The sequence below is a fragment of the Phaseolus vulgaris genome, chromosome 2 (genome assembly GCF_051622355.1).
Source record: "Phaseolus vulgaris cultivar YP4 chromosome 2, ASM5162235v1, whole genome shotgun sequence".
Taxonomy (NCBI): domain Eukaryota; kingdom Viridiplantae; phylum Streptophyta; class Magnoliopsida; order Fabales; family Fabaceae; genus Phaseolus; species Phaseolus vulgaris.
In genome coordinates, this window is record NC_143499.1 from 29,054,489 (window position 1) to 29,076,272 (window position 21,784).

The 21,784-nt window shown below is 30.0% G+C and overlaps 3 protein-coding genes across 5 annotated transcripts; 2 read left to right on the plus strand and 1 right to left on the minus strand.

Moving 5' to 3' along the window:
- Nucleotides 1–4,801: 4,801 nt before the first annotated feature.
- LOC137811279 (uncharacterized protein At5g65660) lies at nt 4,802–5,858 on the plus strand. 2 transcript variants are annotated; one of them, XM_068612962.2, is made up of 3 exons: nt 4,802–4,954; nt 5,060–5,320; nt 5,422–5,858. In XM_068612962.2, the coding sequence occupies exons 2-3, from the start codon at nt 5,111–5,113 to the stop codon at nt 5,575–5,577; spliced, it is 366 nt and encodes a 121-aa protein (XP_068469063.1). In that variant the 5' UTR covers nt 4,802–4,954; nt 5,060–5,110; the 3' UTR covers nt 5,578–5,858. The 2 variants fall into 2 exon arrangements, with proteins under 2 accessions (XP_068469063.1, XP_090154639.1); XM_090298513.1 differs by lacking the exon at nt 4,802–4,954 and having other exon boundaries at nt 4,974–5,320.
- A 6,291-nt stretch (nt 5,859–12,149) lies between these two features.
- Nucleotides 12,150–16,628, plus strand: LOC137811280 (uncharacterized). The gene is made up of 2 exons (XM_090298514.1): nt 12,150–13,201; nt 15,702–16,628. The coding sequence occupies exons 1-2, from the start codon at nt 12,374–12,376 to the stop codon at nt 16,440–16,442; spliced, it is 1,569 nt and encodes a 522-aa protein (XP_090154640.1). The 5' UTR covers nt 12,150–12,373; the 3' UTR covers nt 16,443–16,628.
- Nucleotides 16,629–19,116: 2,488 nt separating this feature from the next.
- On the minus strand, nt 19,117–21,143 carry LOC137811281 (uncharacterized). Of its 2 annotated transcripts, none has more exons than XM_068612968.2 (4): nt 20,217–21,143; nt 19,830–20,000; nt 19,564–19,731; nt 19,117–19,467 (listed from the first exon to the last, which is right to left on the minus strand). In XM_068612968.2, the coding sequence occupies exons 1-4, from the start codon at nt 20,997–20,999 to the stop codon at nt 19,381–19,383; spliced, it is 1,209 nt and encodes a 402-aa protein (XP_068469069.1). In that variant the 5' UTR covers nt 21,000–21,143; the 3' UTR covers nt 19,117–19,380. The 2 variants fall into 2 exon arrangements, with proteins under 2 accessions (XP_068469069.1, XP_068469068.1); XM_068612967.2 differs by having other exon boundaries at nt 19,848–20,000; nt 20,217–21,109.
- Nucleotides 21,144–21,784: the final 641 nt, after the last annotated feature.

Below are 21,784 nucleotides of genomic sequence, written 5' to 3' on the forward strand. Positions count from 1 at the left end.
CCTCACCTTCTGATACCTACAAGAAAAATAATTGGAGTTGAAGAGAAAAAAAAACAACTCAATAGAGAGAATATTCAGTCTCAAGTTCTAAAAACATTTTCACCCAATAAATGATATAATGAATTATGGATAATAAATAACATTTAATTATATCATAATATATAATTATAAGTAAGTGACTTCACTTCTTAATATTAAGTAAAGTTTTAAGTAATGAAAATTAAAGGCGGCTATATAAGTGCAGTGTTGTAAAGTGAGAAAATAGATGGCAGATATGGTAAGGAGGCAGAAAGAAAGTAAGAAAGTATTTGAGGTTGAGACGCATATGATATCTATTAGGATGGTGACTTTGATGCTATCAGTATTACTAACATCTCCATCCATATTTCTTTATTCATGCGTAACTTTCTTTTTCTTTTTACTTTCAGTATTAGGGGTTGTGAGTGCATATAATTTGGTTGACTTTAATATAATCTTTTATTAAATTAATTTGGGTTGTACTGAATTTCATTTTTTTAAAGTTAACAATTTAATTAAGTTGGGTCTTCGATTTCTAAATTTTATAATATTTTTTTTAGAAAAATACTTTAAAATAAACATTTTCTATAATTTTTAAAAAGTACTAAGTACCGATAATATTTAATAGATATATAAATAATACTTTTATGCTAAAAGGTGTTTTTTCAATTATTACAAAAACATTATTTTATTGTATATTTAGTTTATATGTTAGGTTGATTGATTTGATTATATTTGATTTTTTTTTAATTTTCTATAAATTGTTATTTGTTTCTATTTTAAAGTCTATTTTGCTTGTTGAAACCTGAAACTACTCAAACTATGATTTTGAATTTGATGTTGTGAAAAAAATATAGAAAATAAAAAATAAGAAATTGTATGGAGATTTTATAAAAATCACAGAATTTGAAGAAATTAGGAAAGAAAAATATATTTGTAAATTTTCTAAAATTTATAGAATATTCTAATATTTAACTCGTTGTAGATAATCAAGTTTATTCACTTATCTAATAACAAGGTTAATAATCTACATTCGTCCAATCACCTCATTAATTAGGAAGTTATAACTTCCATTTTATATCACTTTTGTGGTAGTTAAGGTAATACACATTCTTAATTTATTTTGGCTATTCTTTTCATCTATAAATAAACCGTTCTCCCTCGTGTATTTTTTGCTTTTGAAATCAAATTTTGTGAGAAATTTGACTTAAAAATATAGAATTTTGTTCAATGGGTTCTTATCCTAAAATACTTCTTCATGTGAGCGGATTTTTACACTTATCTTGGTGAAACTTGGATGTATGTTATTTTTCTTTCTTTTTTTCCCCTTAATTCACTCTTATTTTTCAATTTTAACTTGTTTTGTGTTTGTTGTGAGAGCTTCGTACCCATTTATGAAACTTGTTTTTTTCAAAGCTTTATTTGAGTTAATAGATATCTTTAAATGATAATTACGTCTAAATTTCTTTATACGTGCTCTTGGATTCTTTTAAATAGTACTTTTATATCATCAACTTGAAATAAATATTAGAGAAAGATCAATATTTTATGATAAAAAGTGATTGACTAATTATTTAGGACATTGATGGATATATAATGGAAATTTAACTCTAGCCACTAATTTTCTAGGAGATACTACTTTTTTATTATTTATTATTTATCTTTTAAAATCTATTTCAACCTTTAGATCTTGAAATAGTTTGAACAACTAATAATTTTTTTAACTTATAATTAGATAACTATAAGTATTAAGTGTACATTAGTATTTAGGGTATGATATTCAAACATATAACCAATCTCACTTTAGATTATGATATTTAACTAAATGTAAATTTGGAAAAAAATATAACCAATATAAAAAAAATTGTGCTTCTTTATTCTTTTTATTTTAAGGTTTTTATATTTTATTTATCTGTGTGTGATATTTGATCACAAAAGTTTTTAAAAAATACCAATTGATTTACTTTGTACAGTATATTTTCTTTCTTTGCATAATTTGTTCAAGAGTTGATAATAATATCTATATTTATTGATTTTTTTAATTTTCAATAATATTCTTATTTATCTCAGAGTTTGGAGATTCAAATTTCTAACAGGACGATATATCTATATCAAAAGTTTTATTAAAGATAAATCAATCTTTTTCTAATATATTTATTGTTTTCTCATTGATTAAAATGTCATTTCTAACTTTACATAATTTTATAGATCTAAGTTACATATTCATGATATAGTATCAACATTTTGGACTGTTCAATAGAATTATAACATAATTTTTGGTAAACTTGTATATGAAAATCGACAAATGTGTGGTGTATAAGTGAAAAATGACCAATAAAAATGTGGTCTATTTAAGGGGAAATATTCAAGTAAGATGAATTATATATATATATATATATATATATATATATATATATATATAGTTACATGCATAATTTTTATATGGTTCCAATTTTATCAGACGTGCAGGAAGGGAAACAAAAATTATATATTAAAAGGCACCATATATGTTGCCTATATACTTAGTTTATTTTCCAATTGTATGCATCGGATCTTATTAAAGATGTGTTTCATATCATTTGATTTTTTCCATATTAAGATTACTTTGCCACAAGTTTGGTTTAAAGTTATACAGTTTATTTTAAATTTAAAACTGATTGGGTATAAAAATTCATAAGAAATATTTATAGATTGTGCTTTCAAATCTAATAACTTTCATTCAAGAACTATTTCATATATTATAATATTTTGAACGAGAATACAGAAAATTAGTAATGAAATGTATAAACTATAAAGTGACATATAATATAAGTTGTTTCGTAATTTTTAATATTTTTTTCGAGCAAGACAACTCAAGAAAATTATTAAATAAAAAATATTTTTTAAAAATAAAAATAATTTTAAAATTATTAAATAAAAAAATTATTATATTAAATAAATTAAAAATTATTTTATAAATTAAAAATTATTAATATTTAAAATATTTTTTATTATTGATAGTTAAAAACTTAATATTTAATTCAATATTAATTTAAAAATTAATTTATAAAGTTTTATTAATAATAGAAACTACTATGGATACCAATATATTTTTTTTTAATTTATAAAATAGTATAAAATTTAATTATTTTTTATTTCTAAAATTAATATTTATTTAATAATTTTTTTATGTAAAATTTTTTAGAATGTTAATGAAAAATAAACTAGAACAATTTTAATTATAACTTTTGTATTTATTTTTACTTTGTTTACATGGAAACTTATATGTTGTTGTATTTCATGAATTATTTTACATTGGTTTGAATACACTAATAATAAACGAGAGATTACAAATATTATTTATGGAAATTAAAAAATGAAATAGACATAACATATATTTAATTTATTATATTTGATTTTGTATTACTCGTTATTTTTTAATTTTACATTTTTTTTCACTTTTATGTTGTTAAAAATATTTATATTCTGAATCAAACGAGTCAATTATCTAGTTTTGATAAAAAGAAAATTAATTATTTACAAAAGTAAATAATACAACAAGAATAATAAAGTATTTTATTTTAATAAAAAATTAATTGAAAAAAGTCAAATTCTGTAATTTACGAGTACCATTTTAAAAAATATAATTAAAAAGTGTTCTAAAAAACATAATTTTTTGACTATTTTTTTTTCTTATATAGCAAATGTTTTGTAGACATTGATAAAACTTTCCACTTCCAAGACATAGTTGCATTTACTCCATATCAAATCAAATTTATTACTATGTGCATAACATAAAAAAAAGGGGTGGTAATAGCCCGCAGCCCACTAGAAAAAAAAAGTGTGGAATTCTATAAATTAAACTAGTTGTTTCAGATTTTGAAAGGTAAAATATTTTCTTCTATAAATTTTTATTTTTGAAATTCACTTTTATATTATAGAAATAAAATTATAACAAGAATTTTTTTTTTCTTATACAAACTAATCTCCAAATCCGCGGGTTAATGGACCAGGGTTAATGGACCAGAATTTATGCAGGATAAACCAACAGATTCACCTCACGTCATTTTTGTGAGACGGATTTACTAAATTTTAACAATGTCTATTTTTATATTTGAAATTTTATACATTAAACGCAAAGATTTTAAATAGCACAAAAACATATAAACATTTTTAAAAAATTAAATTAAATTAAACTCTCTTTCAAGAGAAAATTGTATCTTAAACCTGAAAAAAAAAGTAATATACGACTAAGTGTCTTTGATTGCTAGAGAAGAATTTTGAAAGATAGAAAAAAAGTGGTGAGATTGGAGCATGCAACCTTCCATGCCTCCCAATAGCTGCATTAGCTTGTTTTTACAAATATTCATATTTACTTCAAACCACAAATATTTTGTGTGTTTTGGTTACATCCTCGCAAGCAATGAGCATGTTGATGTTGAGAGTTAACTCTCTGCTTGCCACAATTATGTTTTTATTATATTTCAGGTCAAGTATGCATTGAACGGCGTTATTTACAAATTAAAAACATAGTATTTGTGGGACAAAAACTTTATATGATTTTTGCACTTTACTCTATTTAAACGGACAAGCGACACAACATCTGCAGTTGTTACTTTCTCGTTTCGTCTCTATTAGAACCGGATAGGTGGTGTAACTCTTATTTTTCCAAAATCAATCTTAATTACAAGTTAACAGTTCTTAAAGAAGATATTATGCTTAGAATAAATATCCAAAATTTCGTAATTATTAGTTGTTTTCTTGTCATTGAATTTAATGCAAAAGGTTCTAAGATATTTACTTGCATAGGAGATTATGAATCTGTTTTATTGTTAAATGAGTTGATGATAAATAGAAAAGAAAAGCACGATGAAGGAACTTTTGGTAACGGTGATCGCTGTCAGTGACGGCCTTCGTCACCGAACCAAACCCAACTAAACCCACAGATATATCTTCCGTACTTCACTCTCTCCACTACACTTTTCTCTATATATCTCTCTGTCTTCACATTCTCCATTTTCATTTTTCTTCTCATATTTTTCTCTTACTTCAATGGTACCAGGGCCACTGCCATTCCAAACAGCAACAACATCACCAACACAGAGTGTACACGATGGAGGGCCAAGATCCTTCCCCATCCCACATCGACACATCTCGACCGTCCCTGGGCTTCCCCTTGGGCACTGCCCTCCTCTTGATCATAATCTTCAGCCTCAGCGGCATCTTCTCCTGCTGCTACCACTGGGACAAGCTACGCTCTTTTCGCCAATCTCTCTCTCACCCCCTCCCTGCACCCTCCCTCACCCAATCGCAGCCCTCCATGGTAACTTTTTCATCAAATTTACCTTATTTCAACCATCATCTATATATATAATTTTAATTTTAATTTTAATTTCAATTTTAATTTCTTGGTCGTGCTACCAGGTGAAGCAAAACAAGGGTCAGAGCTTGCCAGTGTTGATGCCCGGGGATGACCTGCCCAAGTTCATAGCCACGCCTTGCCCGCGTCTACCTCCGCGCCCGGATGCCATCGTTGTCACCGTCCAGCACCCGCCGCTGCCGGTGGCTCCTTTCTGTTAGCTATCACCAACAAAAACCATGTTAACCGCCGTTGGTCGGTGCTGTGTGTAAATATGTTTATATATATGCATGATGTTGCCACCATTTGTTCTATCACCCGGTGAAGATGCAGCAGGGTAGAAACAAAAAACATCGTGGGTACCAGGTCAATTCCCAGATCGTGACCGCTTCATTTGATTCCATTTTTGTGTCGCTCTTGTATGTGTTTAGTTATTAATTAATTGAAGTGACTTAATTGAATAGATTAATTAGAAAAAATGCAAACTTACAATTTCAGATGATATAATGTGTTGGGAGAAACCAAAAATGGTTAAACTTTTATATTTGAAGTTATTAAAAATGATAAAAGAGTAGCTGGGAAGAATAGTAGTTGATTCGATTTGTAAACAATGCGATTGTACTAGAATATCTGCGTTTGAGTGATGTGGTAGAAACATTAAAAAAAGGAGGAAGCGTGTAAAACAAGGATTAGAGGTAGTGGGGAATGTTGGCCACTGTCTCCGTCTGGTCACGAATTTTCAACACACAGGAGATGAAAGTGATAGATTGAATTCGTAAAACTATGATGTTGGATAGAAAGTGTTTGCAGTGGGTTCTATTCATGACCTAATTTTAATTTCACTCTCGCATTACCATGAAACTTCTTTTTATCTTTAGCCGCACGCAGACAGTATCAGATTGTACTCTTCCGTCATCATTGTTAGTACTTGTCACTTTTTCATGTTTCTCTTTTCTATTTTCGCAAGTGCCCAACTTGATCTGCACTAAAACCTCTCTTGTCCCTACAACTCCCTTCTTCATCATCATATTTTGAAATCTTCCACCCATTACTTTTTAGTGTAAAACATGTCAAGTCAAACACTATTATTGTCTTCTCGTTAATATCAAACGGTTCAAACAACTTACCTGAATAAAAAATATCAATGTTTGAAGAGTTTTGAATTGTCTAATCAAAGAGGGTAATCGAAAGTAAAATGAGTAAATTTCTGATCTTGGATTCCATCACATGATCTCCTGTTAAATGGTAGTAATAATTTCCATGGCTGAGTTATGCAGCAAATAAATTTATATATTATATATGTATGAAATGGCCCCTCATGCCTGAAACGAAATGATTCAAAGAATAGAATACAAAACTGAACTGGGGCGTTTCTTCCTGGCCTTATTGGGAAACATGGTATCATATATCTCCCCATTGTATACTTTATGTTATGATGAAGGGATTAATACTTTTCAATTATATATTGTAAGAAATTAGGTAGAAATCATAGAGCATATGGTCAAATATTATATATTTATATGCATGTGAAATACACTTTCCTTTTCCTATATATATTATGTTTTTTTTTTCTAGCTATCGTGCAATAGCACAATATCCCTTTTCATTATTTTGTTTTTTACGTGATTTGATTTTATTGTGTATGTATTATGCTTCGCATTCGTCATTTATATTATTATATATGGTTGTCTCTCCTCTGCTTTCGTGAAGTAAAAGAAATAAAAAGTTAAAGATGGCGAATATATATGGTATTATGTATTTTGTTTTGCTTTTTAAAAAAAATAAACCATTATTTCTCCAAAACAAATTATTTCCAAACGTTCACTAAATGGCTGCCTTTGAATTGAGGAACAACTTATATGCTTAGTGGACTTTTTCTTTATATTATATTTGAAATAAAATAAAAGAATACGAAAATAAAAAAAAATTAAACGAGGTTAGAGAAATGTATAATTTGAGTAGGTGAAAATAAAAGAAATTTAGAGATGTAAAATGGATCAATTAGCCTTCTCTAAATCGATAAATTGAATAAATGTCAAAGCTGGATTTACTCATTCAGGTCAATTTCTTATAGGCTGTCCTTTTTTTTTTTTACTTCATTTTTTTAACTTTCTATAGAAATAAGTAAGTTCAATGATTATATATATATATATATATATATATAAATAAAAAAAATATATCTAAAATATTGTACTGAGATCTGAGTTAAATGTGATGCTATAATTTTTTGGTTGGTTTGTGTTTTATTAGTGAAGATTTTTCTAATTTTTCTTTTTTGGATTTTTTAATAAGTGATATTAGAGTTTAGGGTTTATATGATTCACTTTGGTAATTGATTCAAAGAAGTATGATTAAGTTGCCGCATGATATTCTTTTTATTGAAAATCTTTTTTATAATAAATTTGAATAATTGTTTTACAAAACGTAAAAATAAGTCACATTTAAGAGAAAATTGTTAAAATTTAAATATAAATTAAAAAACTTTATAAATTGATCACATTGATCAATATATAATTGACAAAACTCACAAATATATTATTTTAGTATTTTTATTCATTATAGTATCACATATTAGTAAAATTTTCTTTCCTTCGTACTCAACATTGATAATGTATTTTAGTCTAATTGACTCATTTTGTTTATTTTTGTTTAAATTTACATGAATTTTAGAAAAATGAAAAAGATATAGCAAACCAAAGCATAATTTTGAATATTTTTGTGCTTACAATTCTTAAGTCAAAATCTAACAAAATAAAGAACATTTTCTTTGAATAATTATCTTTAATGAATAAATAAATTATTTATACAAAAAACCAATTTTAATTTTTAATAATACAAATTTAAAAAGTTTGTATAATATTTTCTATTTCTATATGCAATAAAATAATACTTTTGATATCTTTTTAGTATTGTTATGATATAATTTTCTTAACATTATCAATGACTATTTTATTGGTGCCGCTGTTTCTTTTTTCTCCTCCAGACCAAATAAGGAAAATAGTAACATTATTATTCCTCCTTCTCTCACTTTTCTCACTTCACTTTCTCAGATAACTAAAGTGTTGGTCCTTAAAAATGTAAGCATCTTTTATTTAAACAGCTGATTAAAAGAAACTATTACTTAATCTTAAATATTGTAAAATGATTTTTTTTATCTCGGTACCTTTTAACTAATAATTTTCTTCATATTAAGATTTAACGTAAACTATATTTTACAAAGTCAAAATCTAAATTGAAGATTGTGTAAAATTAATAACCAAAATACTTAACACGTGTGATTTTTTAAAATTTAATTTTGATACTTTACTTTGAAAATTGATTAATTTATCATTTAACTTTAATAAAATATATATATAGTTCTTTTACCAATGTAGCAATAAAAATGGTGAAATTTAAATATAAAAAAAGTTAATTAGAGGACTAAATTTATGAATTTAAAATTATAAAATTACATAAAAAAAACATACATTAAGAACTGAACAGGAAAGTAGTAATCAGATATGTTACTAGTACTAAACTCCATCTATTAGATCCTTAAAAATGTTGAGTTGGTTTAAGAAAAAAGTGAGAGAGACATAGCACCAATAAAATTAGGATATAGTCAAGAACATTAAATAATTTGCAGAAGTGCATTTCTTACGTCAACTTTACATGTTAATTATATAATGTTTTGTGTTAATTGTCCTCTTTATGCTTTATTATTAGCATATCTTTGTTATATATATTCGATTTAATCCGTATTATCATTAATTAAACATTGTGGTGTTTACTGAGGCATGGATGAGAGAAAGATCATCAACTGCGTACATAAAAATGAAAGTTATGTTCCTTTTTTAAGTTCGCAAAACCCATGAATTGCACGTTGTTATTTAAAAAGGAATCAGATTAATGTTTTGTGATAACGGGAGATACTTACTATATATCCTACAAAAAGCAGGATCTTGTCAAAATTTTAGAAAAGTAAGTGATGTAGTTGACCTAAACATCGATGTGGGGGAGGAGATAATGTAGTTTAACACATTGCAATTAGTGAATCTTTCGTATCAACTTTGTGTGAGATTAGATTTAATAGTGGATCCAGCTAATCAATTGTCTCATCTAGATAGATTAAGTTGAGAAGGGAAATTGAAAGAAGAAACTAATGCTTCTTTTTTTTTCCCTCAAAAGCAAGATATATAATATATTGAAGTTACAAGGATGATACTACCACCACATCTATTGTTGATTGGTTGCATGATAACCATACACTAACAAAAGCTAGATGTGGACCGAAAAAAATTAACAAAATGTATGATTTGTGATTAAAAATAAAGTATAAATAACATAGTTATAAGTTTGAGTTAGTTTTTTTATTTTTTAATATAATATCATAATCATTTAGAGTCTATTGAGAGTGTGTTAGACTTATCATGTCACCCGCTATCAAATCGCTATTGATCATTTATAAATATATAGTATCACGCATAAGTTAATTATCTTAGCGTGAGAGGATGTGCTAGAGATCTCATATCGAATAGATATAAAAACATTTTTTTTATAATATATAAATGAATACAACCCTCACCTTATAATTTAATTTTATAGTATTGAGTTAGATTTAAAGTTTACTACTTAATAATAATATATAAGAAGCTACACATTTTTTATTATATAAATTTATACAAAAATAAATTATATGAATTTTATTAATAAAGAATTTGCATTCATTCCTTCATCTTGAATTCTTAAAATTTCATATCACAGCAAACCATGAAATAGAAATCAATTTTAGAGAAGAAAAAAAAGTTGTTATAGTGTCTAAATTAGAGACCATTTTAGAAACTAAAAAAAAATGGTTTCTAAATTAATTTATATTATTGTTAAATAATTTTTAAATTGATATCTAATTAGCAACCAAAGGTTTTTGTTATCAAATTTAGAATATAAATAATTGGTACTTAAAACTTTGAAGCTAATTAGATATCAATTTATAAACTATTTAACAATAATAGAAACTAGTTTAGAAACTACAAAGTTTTTTAGTCTCGGTCTCTAATTTAGTTACTATAACAACTAATTATTTTTTTCATGTTGTAGAGAATTTATTTATTAAATATAAAATAGAGGGTAGAATCTTTATAATCAAATTTAAGTAATTTTAATCAAATTTTTATTAATTTTTTTTTATTAGTTAAGTATTTTTTTTTAAGTATATGACGTTTGTTGTTAATGAAATGACATGTTCATTTCTTTGGTATTTTCATTTCCAACTTATTGATAAATTCGTTTATTCTTACCATCATTTTCTTAACTTCGTCAGTTAATTTACTTTTATTTCTCTCAAATCAAAAAATTAAAGAAAACAAAGAAAGTAGAAAAAATTAAAGAAACAAGGATTACATTATGTTTCTATCAAAAATGGACTTATAGGTATCTCGGTGAGTACTGCGTGTTTCTTGGAAAACAAACTTTCAATTGGTCTCTAATGAGAGTGAGAGTTCCACTTGCAAAAGATTTTGATGCTTAAGCGAGTAGGAACAATGATGATAAATTCTTAATAAAAAGCTAAGATTAAGAGTATATTATAGAGTTTAGTGTGCCCTGAAGAGTGAATATTTATAAATTAATCAGGTGACATCATCATAATTGTTATTCATTATTCCATAAATAGTCGCTCATCATTTAAGGCTCATTAATTAGGTTGTTTTACTCATGATGGTCATTGATGACAATAAAGACTCGGTTGAAGGATGCATACAATCACCCGAACTCTTTGACATTCATTATCTTATGGACTCGTTTGGATTTAGTGTAGGTCGACCATTGATTTCGATTTCGAGTAATGTCTGTTAATTGGTTCAAGATTGATAAAGTATTGCTGATGTTTATGGTTGAACTCAAATATGTATTTGATCGTACAACTTTGACGATGTTCGTGTTTGAACTCAGATTAGTATTGTTGATCCAATGATAGTATGGTCTTGGTAAGCTATAACTACAAACACAAAAAATAGATGGACAAATGAAAGATAGATATTGAGAGAGAAGTAATTTCACATAACCGATTATGAATAAAACATGTCGGTTCTTCAATGGTTTGCGAATGAGGATGATGTGATAGATTGACTTCTCATCAAAACCATAAATCTTGTGGTCCGGGAAAAGTTTTACTTAGGTTCCACGGTGGGTGCCAAATATTCCTACCAAAACTAGACTCAGAGGTACCTCGGTGAGAACAAGGTTTAATTTTCAGTTGGTCTTCGATGAGGTCCACCTGCAAAAGACTCTTCAATGCTTAAGTCAGTAGAAGCATTCTTAAGAAAGAGCTAAGAGTAAGAGTAGAGTTATAGAGTTTAGTGTGTCATGGAGAGTGAATATTTATAGATTAATTAGGTGATATCATCTGATGATTATGAGTCATTTGGATTAGTCACATAACTGTATTCGTTATTCCATAAACCGTCGCTCATCATTTAAGATTCATTGATTAGACCGTTTTACTCATGATTATCATTAATTACAATAAAGACTTGATTAAGGGATGTATACAGACACTTGAGCTCTTTGACATTTCCGATCTTATGGCGATAGACACACATTATATTAATGGGAAAATCAAATGACAAAGTAAAAAAAAAAATAAAAAGTATTTTGAACATTCAATAATAAAATAGAAAATTATAATAAAAAATAAATTGAAAATATTTAAATTTATACGAGATATTTTAAAACTTGATTCAGAATTTAAAATATCATAACTAGGAGTTTATTTGACTAGTATTTGAAAAAAAGAACACAGCTACACTCTGTCAAGTTCATGGTTACAAGGTAAGTTCCGGTCCAAAATCTACACGAATAATAGCTTCATCCTTTCACCAAACATGGGGGGTGCAGAGAGAATTTCTTATGGTGCATGAAGTAAAGCCCAAAAGGGTGTTAGTTAATGTGTTCATGAATTGAATTTGAGTTTGAATTCAAAAAGTCTGATCTAATTTTTTTTTTCAGTGTAGAAGCACACACCTTCAAGTGTTCGTGAAAATGGCAGACAGAAAATCTGATGTAAAGAGTCAATTCCTCACCCCAAGAAGGTCACCCAGATTCCTCCACCAACTAAACCACACCACTCCCAACCCCAAATCAGCCACCGCTTCCGTAAAGAAATCCAATGACTGTACTGTTGAGTCGAGAATATCTCCGAGGCTTAACAATGGGGATGTTGGGTTTTCATCTCTTAGACGATCTCCCAGGTTCATCAACGGGCCAAGCGGTAACAAAGTGAAAGGCGAGAGTGTGAAGGGTGGTGAAGCTGAAACGAAAGAAAAGTGTGTCGTGTTGGATGAAGGCTTTTGTGGAGGAAGAAAGAAAGAGAGAAAGGAGGGGTTTGGAATTGGAAGAAAGAGAAAGAGAAAGGAGAAGAGGATTGAAGTTAAAACGCAAGAAAATCATGACGTTTCGGATGAAGGGTGTCGTCGAGGGAGGAAAAAGGAGAGAAACAGGGTGAATAGGGATGGGGTTAACAGGAAAGGAAATCGTGTCGTTTCAGATGAAGGGATTGGTGGGGGAGAAAAGAAGGGGGCAAATGGGAAGAGAGTTGAAGTTGAAACGACCAGAAATGGTGTTGTTTCTGGTCCGGGAGGAAAGAAGGGTGGAAATAGAGAGATCGTTGGAGTTAAAACAAAAGAAAACCGTGTTGTTTGTGATGAGGGTTTTGGTGGAGAAAGAAAGAAGGGGGGGAATGGAGAGAAGAGAAAGCGCAATGGCGATGAAATAAGCAAAGGGTGGACGAAGGAACAATATTTGGCTCTTGAAAGAGCATATTTTACTGCAAAGCCTAGCCCCCATTTCTGGAAGAACGTTTCCAAACTGGTATGCATCCCTCTCTGTGTGTATATGCAGTAGAAAATATTGACTTCCTGTTCGACTTCAACTTGGAACAAAGTTCTGTGATTCTTGCTGTTGCAATTTAACTGAAGTTGAATGTTTGGGATTGGCTTGTGTAACCCTTGAAAGCTGACTGTTTTGTGGTTGGTTTACAGTTTAACGAGTTTTAATATGATTGCTGATAATGGAAGAATGAATTCAGAAACTAATATGATTCCTTTGTGTTGTCTACTGAAATGTTAGAAAACATATATGGTGCTTCAAGTGTGCGGTCAGAACTTGTATGTTATTTTCAGCTAAGAATTGCAGTGAATAAGTTATTGTACTCTTTTAGGGCAAAACTGTAGTTCTGAAAGGTGGCAGCTGTTTGTGTTTGAATGCAGTGAGGTAGAATGGAATGATACTAGGTTTCATTTTTTTTGTGTCCTATTCATGGTACAGTTACTCAAGTAATAAGAATTCCAATGAGTTCGAAGAACACAAAAGGTACAGGAATCTCTAAACAAGTAAGGTTTTCGAGAATGAGATACAGAAGTGTCTCCATTTTTGGACTGCAAAAACAACTGCAGTCAGTTCCTTTTCACAAGTGGAAAGAGTTTGTTGTTGTTGATTAAGAACTCTACGAATGAAAGCTAAAGGATGGTGTTCTTGCATTAAAACTGCACCAATTTCATATCCTGAAGCATCCACTTATACTATGAAAGTTTTGTTCAAATCTGCCAGTAAGACCTAAAAAACCTTAGTTGTTTGACAGTTTGAGCAAGGACCAATTTTTGACAGCTTCAATCTCTTTACAGGATCAGTAGTGATTCCTTTTTTTTTATAGGAAATATTTTTTCTGAGTACTAGTAACCCTCATAGTTCTGAAGCCAGTAATTCCCGTAAGGGCATTAACAGAAATGTGTGGTTCGCCTTATTCTCCCACATATAAAGACTCTTTAACTAATGTCTCTGTTTGCATTGTCCCAACATCCTCTTCTTCATTTTCTACTTGACCTTTCTTATGAGTCAAGCTGTGTTCATAAGTAAAACGTTCATCACAAAAGCAGCAAAGACCTTTAGCCCTTCTTTCATTCCTATAGACAGGTGTTAAAACCTTTCCCTTATCCGAATCTCCTTGATTACTGTCATTAAAGTGTGTAGGTTTTGAAGAAATCAGTGGATTAGAATTGCTTTTGAAGTTGCCAATTTTGACTGTATGCCCCTCTTAGTTAGCAGATTCATAGAGTTCAGCTAAGGTAAAAGCTGTCATCACTATAGTAGGCTAAAACATCCAATCCATTATCTGAATATCATGTTTAAGCCCATCCCGGAAACAACTAACCACATATTCTTCAGAAAGGTCCAATTTATTAATTATGGCATCAAATTCTTCATGATAGGAAGTAACATTGGAATGTTGCCTCAAATTCATCAGTTCTACCATTGGATCTTCCCCAATTTTACCAAATCTATCCATTAACAATTCACATATTCAATCTAAGATGGCCAATGATTATGTTTAATGGATTTAGCAAAAGCCTGATGCTACTGCAAAGCTTTACCTTAAAAATGCACAACTGCCAGAGGTACCTTAAATTGATCAGGAGTAAAATCAATGGCAAGTACATTTCGCATTGGCAAATTCATTGATTCACGTTCTCACCATTGACTCTTGGAAAATCGACTCTATCTAACCAAGTTCCACATGAATAAGGAGCAGCAGAATGTGAACTAATGTTACCCGAACCAGATTCTTGGACATCATGGACTGTGATCTTGTCTATGTCCTGAATTGTTACTCTTGGTAACCTCTCTGAATCTTTGGGAATTTTTCGGAGTAGTTTCACTGATGGTGCCTTTCAAGTATTCATGTAATTTCTTTTGCATAGCACCTGCCAACTCCATAATATTTTGTTCAGTCTTCTCAGGAATGCAATTTTCTAACCATTTTTCCATTTGGTGTAAAGATGCTTGTGTTCTTGTTGATTCCGTCATTGCTGAAGAAGTGTGTATTCAGGAACTTGACAGCTGATACCAGTTGATACAATTGCATTCATAACCTTCCCTTCAGCCACAGCAAATATTATTTATAGATTTAGTTAACTAACTCGACTAACTAATTAACTAACTCTAAAAATAGCTACTCTAACTTATCAAATAGGAGGGAATGAAATGTGTAACATTTTTCTTCCCCTTGAAAATGGGGATATGATATGAGATGGTTTCCATTTCATCCTATAAATTTACAGAACAATGGCATGTTAACTGTATTCCATCCGATCTCATTTCATTTAATTTCACTCGCATATCCAGACATTGAGGAATTGTTGTTGAAAGTTTTAGATAATTTAATTTCTTTTATGTATATTTCTTAAAGAACAAATGTAGTTTTCTGGTCTGTCCCCTAGTCAATTGCTTGTCAGGTACATGTGGATGCAACTAGCTTATGGATAGGTTTTATTCTTGTATTGGTTGAACCATTTCCATTCAAAATATGTTGCAGGTGCCTGGAAAGTCTCAACAGGAATGCTTTGATAGAATTCACTTTGACCATGTGACTCCAGTTCAATTGCAGCCTCGATCAAGGGCAAAGACATTGAAGTCATCACCCATTCAGGAATTTTCTTTATCTGCAAGTAAATTTCTCAACCCTATTGACATAAAAGTTAGAAGATCTAGTGTTCTAAAACCAAAGAACATTATTACCCAGAAGTCTGTTGAGAAACTGTTACAGCGCCGGCTTACAGATGATCCAGACCGTGCAGGGGACATATTTTCTGTTCTTGAACCAAAAATAGATTTGTCCACTAATGCTTTACAGCCTAGTGAATCCCTTTCTACTCCAAAGCAGCTAAAGGAGAATAAAGGGTTCCTGCAAAGTTGCACTGAAACATCATCTTCAAGTGGTAATAAGCTACTTTCAAGATTTAGTGGCTCGCACATTACAGATCTTGTTAGTCCTCCAGTACTAAAGAAAGTAAAGAACAGGGTATTGCATGAGAAATATGTGAATCAATTGCGCTGTAGGGAATCTAGGAGAAGAGCAGCCTCTACGAAGATAATTGGCGAAGGAAGAAGCATAAAGAGAAAGGATGCAGTTAAAGCTGCAAAAGTTGCCTTGGTTTCTGAAGCTAAAGATGCTATCAATAAATTTCGTCAGTCGCAAGTCAATGTCATGGACAACGGCTGTAGTTCTGATGAAGATAACGATGATTACATTCAATTCGAAGATGAAAGTCAATAGGTTCTTGTCAAAATTATTGTCTAATTGCTTCTATGGTACTTTCACCTGTACTTAAACAAATTATAGTCCGTAGCATACTCATTAACTCATGTTTTCAAAACTCAGGCTCTGTAGGATTGTTCTGTTGTTAATATTAGTGTGTAATATACCCATTTTTCATTATTTGAGTATGAATTTGTTTTCACAGATAATTAACTTTTTCATTAACTTGTAGAATTTTAAAAACTTTAAAGAAGTTATATAAAAAGTTTTTTTTAAACTATTTTATGTACAAATTAATTTTAGTTTATGAAAAGTTAATGCTAATTTTTTTCCCTAAAATTAAGAAGAAATTTGTTTGATCTCAACTCTTGGGGACAAATCCGAACCTTGGCAAACCGGTTTTTAAAACTTCCTCTGTCCTGCCTAATTGCTAGTATACTTCCTTTGTTCTTGTTTGCAAGACTTTTTTAATTAATTTGCATTCTTTAAGAAAAATATTTAATAACAATAAATTAGGCCGTAATTTTTATTGTTGATTTAAAATTGTCCATATTATATTTATAATTAAACCAGTAAAGTGAGACTTTGATATTTATATTCTCAAATCAAATCAGAAGAGAGACTTTTATTAAAATTATTTCAAGAGTTTATTAATTTCTTTTAGTAAATCAGAGTTAGTTAAGGATATTTTAGAAAAAAATAATTAATATATTTTTAAATACAAATGAATGTTATAAAAAATGGTAACTGGTTGATTTGAAAAGGGTGTAAGAAATAGTAATGGATGAATTTTTGCTACAGTGGCTGACTTTGATCACGGAGTTATGACTCATCCACACAAGAACTTTAACAAGATGTTGGTCCCAGGTGTTCTTTTTATTCTTACTATTTTTTTTATTTGACATTGCAGTGCCTTTACAACTACTTTTCCCCGCCACAGCAAATTAATTTACAAAAATATAATAGTCACTAACAATTTAGTTTTTTAACTTTTTTTCCTTTGAACTTCAAATGTTTTAATTATAATCGGCATCTTTTGTTATTTTTTATATAGTTTTTGAACTACAATTAATTCACTTTTTTTTATTCTATCCTTAATTTAGTTTAATTATGAAAATATTCATTTACCTTTATAAGATGAGTGGTGACATATCAACACTCACTAAACAAAAAATATTCACTTGACACAATAATAATATTTTAGTTAAAATTATTTTATTTTTTAATTTAAAGTTCTAATTATATTATTAAAATAGTTGTAAGATGGGTTTATTTTTTAAGGTGCAAGAGCAGTATTTTTCTTATAAAATTTACATGAACATAGGGTAAAAATACCTAATCCAACCTAATTTTTTGATATGACTTGAAGTTGATTTTTATGATTTTAAACTTAAAAACAAATATCATTTATTTTTTAGGATAATTTCAGGCTGTATTTTGGATTTTCTTTAACTTTATCTTAGTATTTTAAAAAAATATATAAATCTTTTGAAACTATTTTATTCTGATAATAAATATTTTTAATTTACTAAAAAATTTGATATAGTATGATATTGTTTTTAAGTAAATTTGCTAATTTTAAAATATCTAATTATAAAATAAAACTTAATCTAAATTTTATATTTGTTTTATTCCACGATTTAATTATACATAATTGTAAAATTAACACCATCCAATTTATCCCTATAATAAAGTTTAAAAATACGAGTGAGCATTTAATGTATTCTTTAATGAATATTTCATTTTATAATTATGTTTAATTTTCTTATCCATATTTTATAATAGGTTTCGCTTTTTTGAACAAATAAACAGTATGTTTGGTTTAAGTTCTTTTTTACCCTTTTATGTTGTTTGATGGTTGAAGATGAAGTAGATGGTTATTCCATCATCAGGAGCTTTAATACAATGTTGAATTTTGTCATCATCTACTGTTAACTCATGTCATTTGCCATTGAAAAGGGATGATTTTTTGGGACTTTTCTGAGGGATGCAACATGCAAACTTCTAAAATGGGATACCTAGTGAAATCAAATAACAATAATGGAGTGTAAGAGGAGGAGGAGAAGCAAATGAAACATGAAAGACAAGCCTAAATTTCATTTCATCTCAAGTTTAAGAATAGATGGCTCTATAGCTTGGTGATTTGATTTATGGTTAACATAGCATTAGTGTCACTGAAAAAAGTAAAGGCCAGTGCAATCTGTTTCCACCAGCTTTATGTGATTTGTTACTTAGTTTTTTTGAGGTAAAATGAAGAGTAGTTTTTCCAAGTCACAGATCCTAGTTCATTATTGTTGTTGTACTTGGGAAATTAGAAATTCTGAAGTTATATTGCCTTAGCAGTAAGTTTGGGTGTTGAAAAGGCACCACCAAGCTGAAACTTTCCCTATCTGGAAATAAAGAGGATTGTGTTCATTTCAACAGTAATGTTCCAATAATGGAGCTGATCTGAAATTATTGAGATATGATAAAGCAAGTTGCCGATTTTAAATCCTTTTATATATAAGTGGTTGTTATGCAATTCACTAAGCTACCTTACTTCTCATAAAGTGTTGTGTATCTAGCAAATGAGAAGCCTTTTAAAATTGTGTCATCCACTTTGGTGTGTGGTTAATAATGTCCCAGAAAAGAAATTTTTGAAGCAACCGCATATTCAGGATTCCATTAAAATCAGGTTGATTCCACTTATGGGTTTGGCAACAAGCCTTTTTCATTACTAAAAAATTGGATATTTATCACAAGGGGAAACTGAGGCTTGAACTAAACATACCCTATAGTATGTTAAAATACAGGGTAAAAGTTTGAAACTTCTGAGAATCAAACCATCAATCAAAGCCAACTTATTAGGAAATCTCATTAAACTTTTTAATACGCTAATTCCTTGAATTACAAAAGAGGAGAACTTTGCTTCTCTTTCAATATCAGCAAATTGTTATTTCAGCTTTCCATCTTTCTCCTACAGACATCTCCCACCATAACCTGCATTTCTGAATAGTGCTTGCTTTATCTCTTCCGGGCCCGTACAATTTCTCTGCTCAGCTGCCTAACACCATTAAGACAATAAGGTAAAAAAGTAACACATTTGATTCCAGTCATGTAAATAAATAGAGGCCACTTTGCAAATATAATTTGTACAAACCTCAGAGCAAGATGCTTGCATTGAAAAATCATTGAAGCTGGTTATGACACACTGATGAATCTCAAGGCCTAATGCTTCAAGGGTGTTCACTGTGGACAGGAGTAATCCTGGCTTTGTGGCACAGCAGATGCTAATCCTTGTGTCCTGCTCTCTTCTCTCAACATCAAACTGCAAAAAGCATTACAACACATACATTTGTTCAGGAATTTGCTATGTGATTATGGATCAACTTAGTGTTTGAAGGAGTGACAAGAACTAGCCCATACCTTGGGGGAATTTCTTACCATTACTTCATTTGGCTTTAGCTCCTTACAAATGCCCAAGAGGTTTATCTGATTTGTTCCCTCCTCCGTTTCTTCTTCTTGCAACTTACCTATCCTTTCTAGAAGCTCTTTCATGTAATCAATAGTGTCTCCGAGAATGGAGGTCCTGTCCATCTGTCAATGTTTGTATGCTCATGTTAGTTCAAAAGGATAAAGAGAAAATCAAACAGCAAATGCAAGTGTTGGTAGAAAACAATCATGAGAAAACCACCTACATAAGAAAGCCAATTTCATTTCCATTGATTGGGACATTTATAAAAAGGCAATGACAAGGTAAAAACGAGGTAGGAAAAAAGAGAAGAAAAATTTATATTGTATCTGTTGAATCACCTTGCTAATCTTGGGGACTATTGACCTTAGCATGGAAAGACGGTCATTCAAACGCTTTCTTCTCCTTCTTTCTGCCATGAGATTCTTTGAGGGCTGCCCTTCTAGCTTTTTGGATTTGAGCTTTTTCTCTGCACACAAACCCATGTTGAAGACTGGAATCTCTGTCACTTGTTCCTCAATTTTGCAGCCATTTTTTGCTTGTTCCAAACTCTGGTTATCACTTCCCAGAAAGCCAAGCTCTTCATCCTCCAATGATGGGTTATCTTCTTTTGGCAAAAGTGGTGCCGACTCATCATTTATGGTGTATGATGAATCAAGCTCTGGCAATGTGAACTCATCAACAAAAGGGTAGGCTGCTTCACTTCCATAAGGACATTCAAACCTGTGGTCTAGTGGTGTTGAAAATGCAGCAAATGAGGGATTCAAAGTGGCTAAACCCTGGTTCTCATCAAAAGAGTCAAAGCTCCAACCACAAGGGAGTAACTCATTCAACCCAGTGGACAAAGCACCCCAAGTGTCTTTTCTTGGAGCAAGCAGCTCATCCAGAAAACCAAGTTGAGAAAGCTCCATCTTTGTGCTGTTATTTTTTCTCTCTCTCTCTCTCACACACACACACTCTTTCTCTATTCCTCTTCCCTTCTCTCTGGAAAGGAAGTGAATTGTGAAAAAAAAGCAAACAGGGAAGGCTTGATAAGATGAAGTTGAAGCAAGTGGGAGGAGTTTGTTTAAATAATAGTGTAAGATGTAAATATGTAATAGGCTAAAATAGGGTCCATTCTTCATCAAACACCTATGATTACAGAATGTATTACAGTGAAAAGTCTAGTGAAATAGCACCTAGAGGTAGCCTCAGATTAAAATGGAATCTCTTTCTCTTTCCTTCTTCTCCTTTCTCTCTCACTCTCAAGGTGAATTAATGTCCTTTTCACCGAAATAATCACCCAGACAGAATTTTTATTTAATTACCATTCCTTGAGAACTTTGACCCACAATTCTGTCTTTAACGAAAGTGGGTAGAATTAGCATCATAGATTGTCAGTACTTCTTCCATTTTTAATGCAACCCCTCTCTCTTTCACGTTCAAAGCGAAATAATGCATCTCTCCTTCCCATGATGGTTTAGAGTTTAGACTCCACCCCTATGCACAATATTCAATAATTTTGTTTATGGAATACAAAATGAAAGAACAGTTAAAAAGTATTCATCTATGCACACTATTTAGAATTGTGACAATTTGGAACATTGTTCATTTTTCATTAACTACCATTCCATGCATTTTTTTTAATTTCTCCATGCTAATCAGTTTCCTTTCACGCCAGCCTGTTTTAACTTCAATTATAGACAAGTGTCTATAATTAACAAGGGGCTTATTAAAGTGGACCAAGTATTAACACACAAATACATTTTAAGTAATGAAAGTTACAGATTTGGGCCTTTTTCTTTGCCTTGTTTGTTTTCATTTCTTTCAAATACTTTATGTATCTTTAACTTAGAAAAGACTAATGAAAAACAGTTTCTCTTTTCTTTTGCTACATTTAGTGATTCCTTTAATCAGTTAAGATTTATAT

What these genes read in the sequence shown, in the direction of transcription:
- LOC137811279 (XM_068612962.2), top strand. Translation starts at nt 5,111, where the DNA reads ATGGAGGGCCAAGATCCTTCCCCATCCCACATCGACACATCTCGACCG. An exon ending in CCCAATCGCAGCCCTCCATG is followed by an intron (nt 5,321 to 5,421) that starts GTAACTTTTTCA and finishes TCGTGCTACCAG; the next exon opens with GTGAAGCAAAACAAGGGTCA.
- LOC137811280 (XM_090298514.1), top strand. Translation starts at nt 12,374, where the DNA reads ATGGCAGACAGAAAATCTGATGTAAAGAGTCAATTCCTCACCCCAAGA. An exon ending in GGAAGAACGTTTCCAAACTG is followed by an intron (nt 13,202 to 15,701) that starts GTATGCATCCCT and finishes AATATGTTGCAG; the next exon opens with GTGCCTGGAAAGTCTCAACA.
- LOC137811281 (XM_068612968.2), bottom strand. Translation starts at nt 20,999, where the DNA reads ATGAAGAATGGACCCTATTTTAGCCTATTACATATTTACATCTTACAC. An exon ending in TGGTAAGAAATTCCCCCAAG is followed by an intron (nt 19,732 to 19,829) that starts GTATGGGCTAGT and finishes TGCTTTTTGCAG; the next exon opens with TTTGATGTTGAGAGAAGAGA. An exon ending in TGCAAGCATCTTGCTCTGAG is followed by an intron (nt 19,468 to 19,563) that starts GTTTGTACAAAT and finishes TAATGGTGTTAG; the next exon opens with GCAGCTGAGCAGAGAAATTG.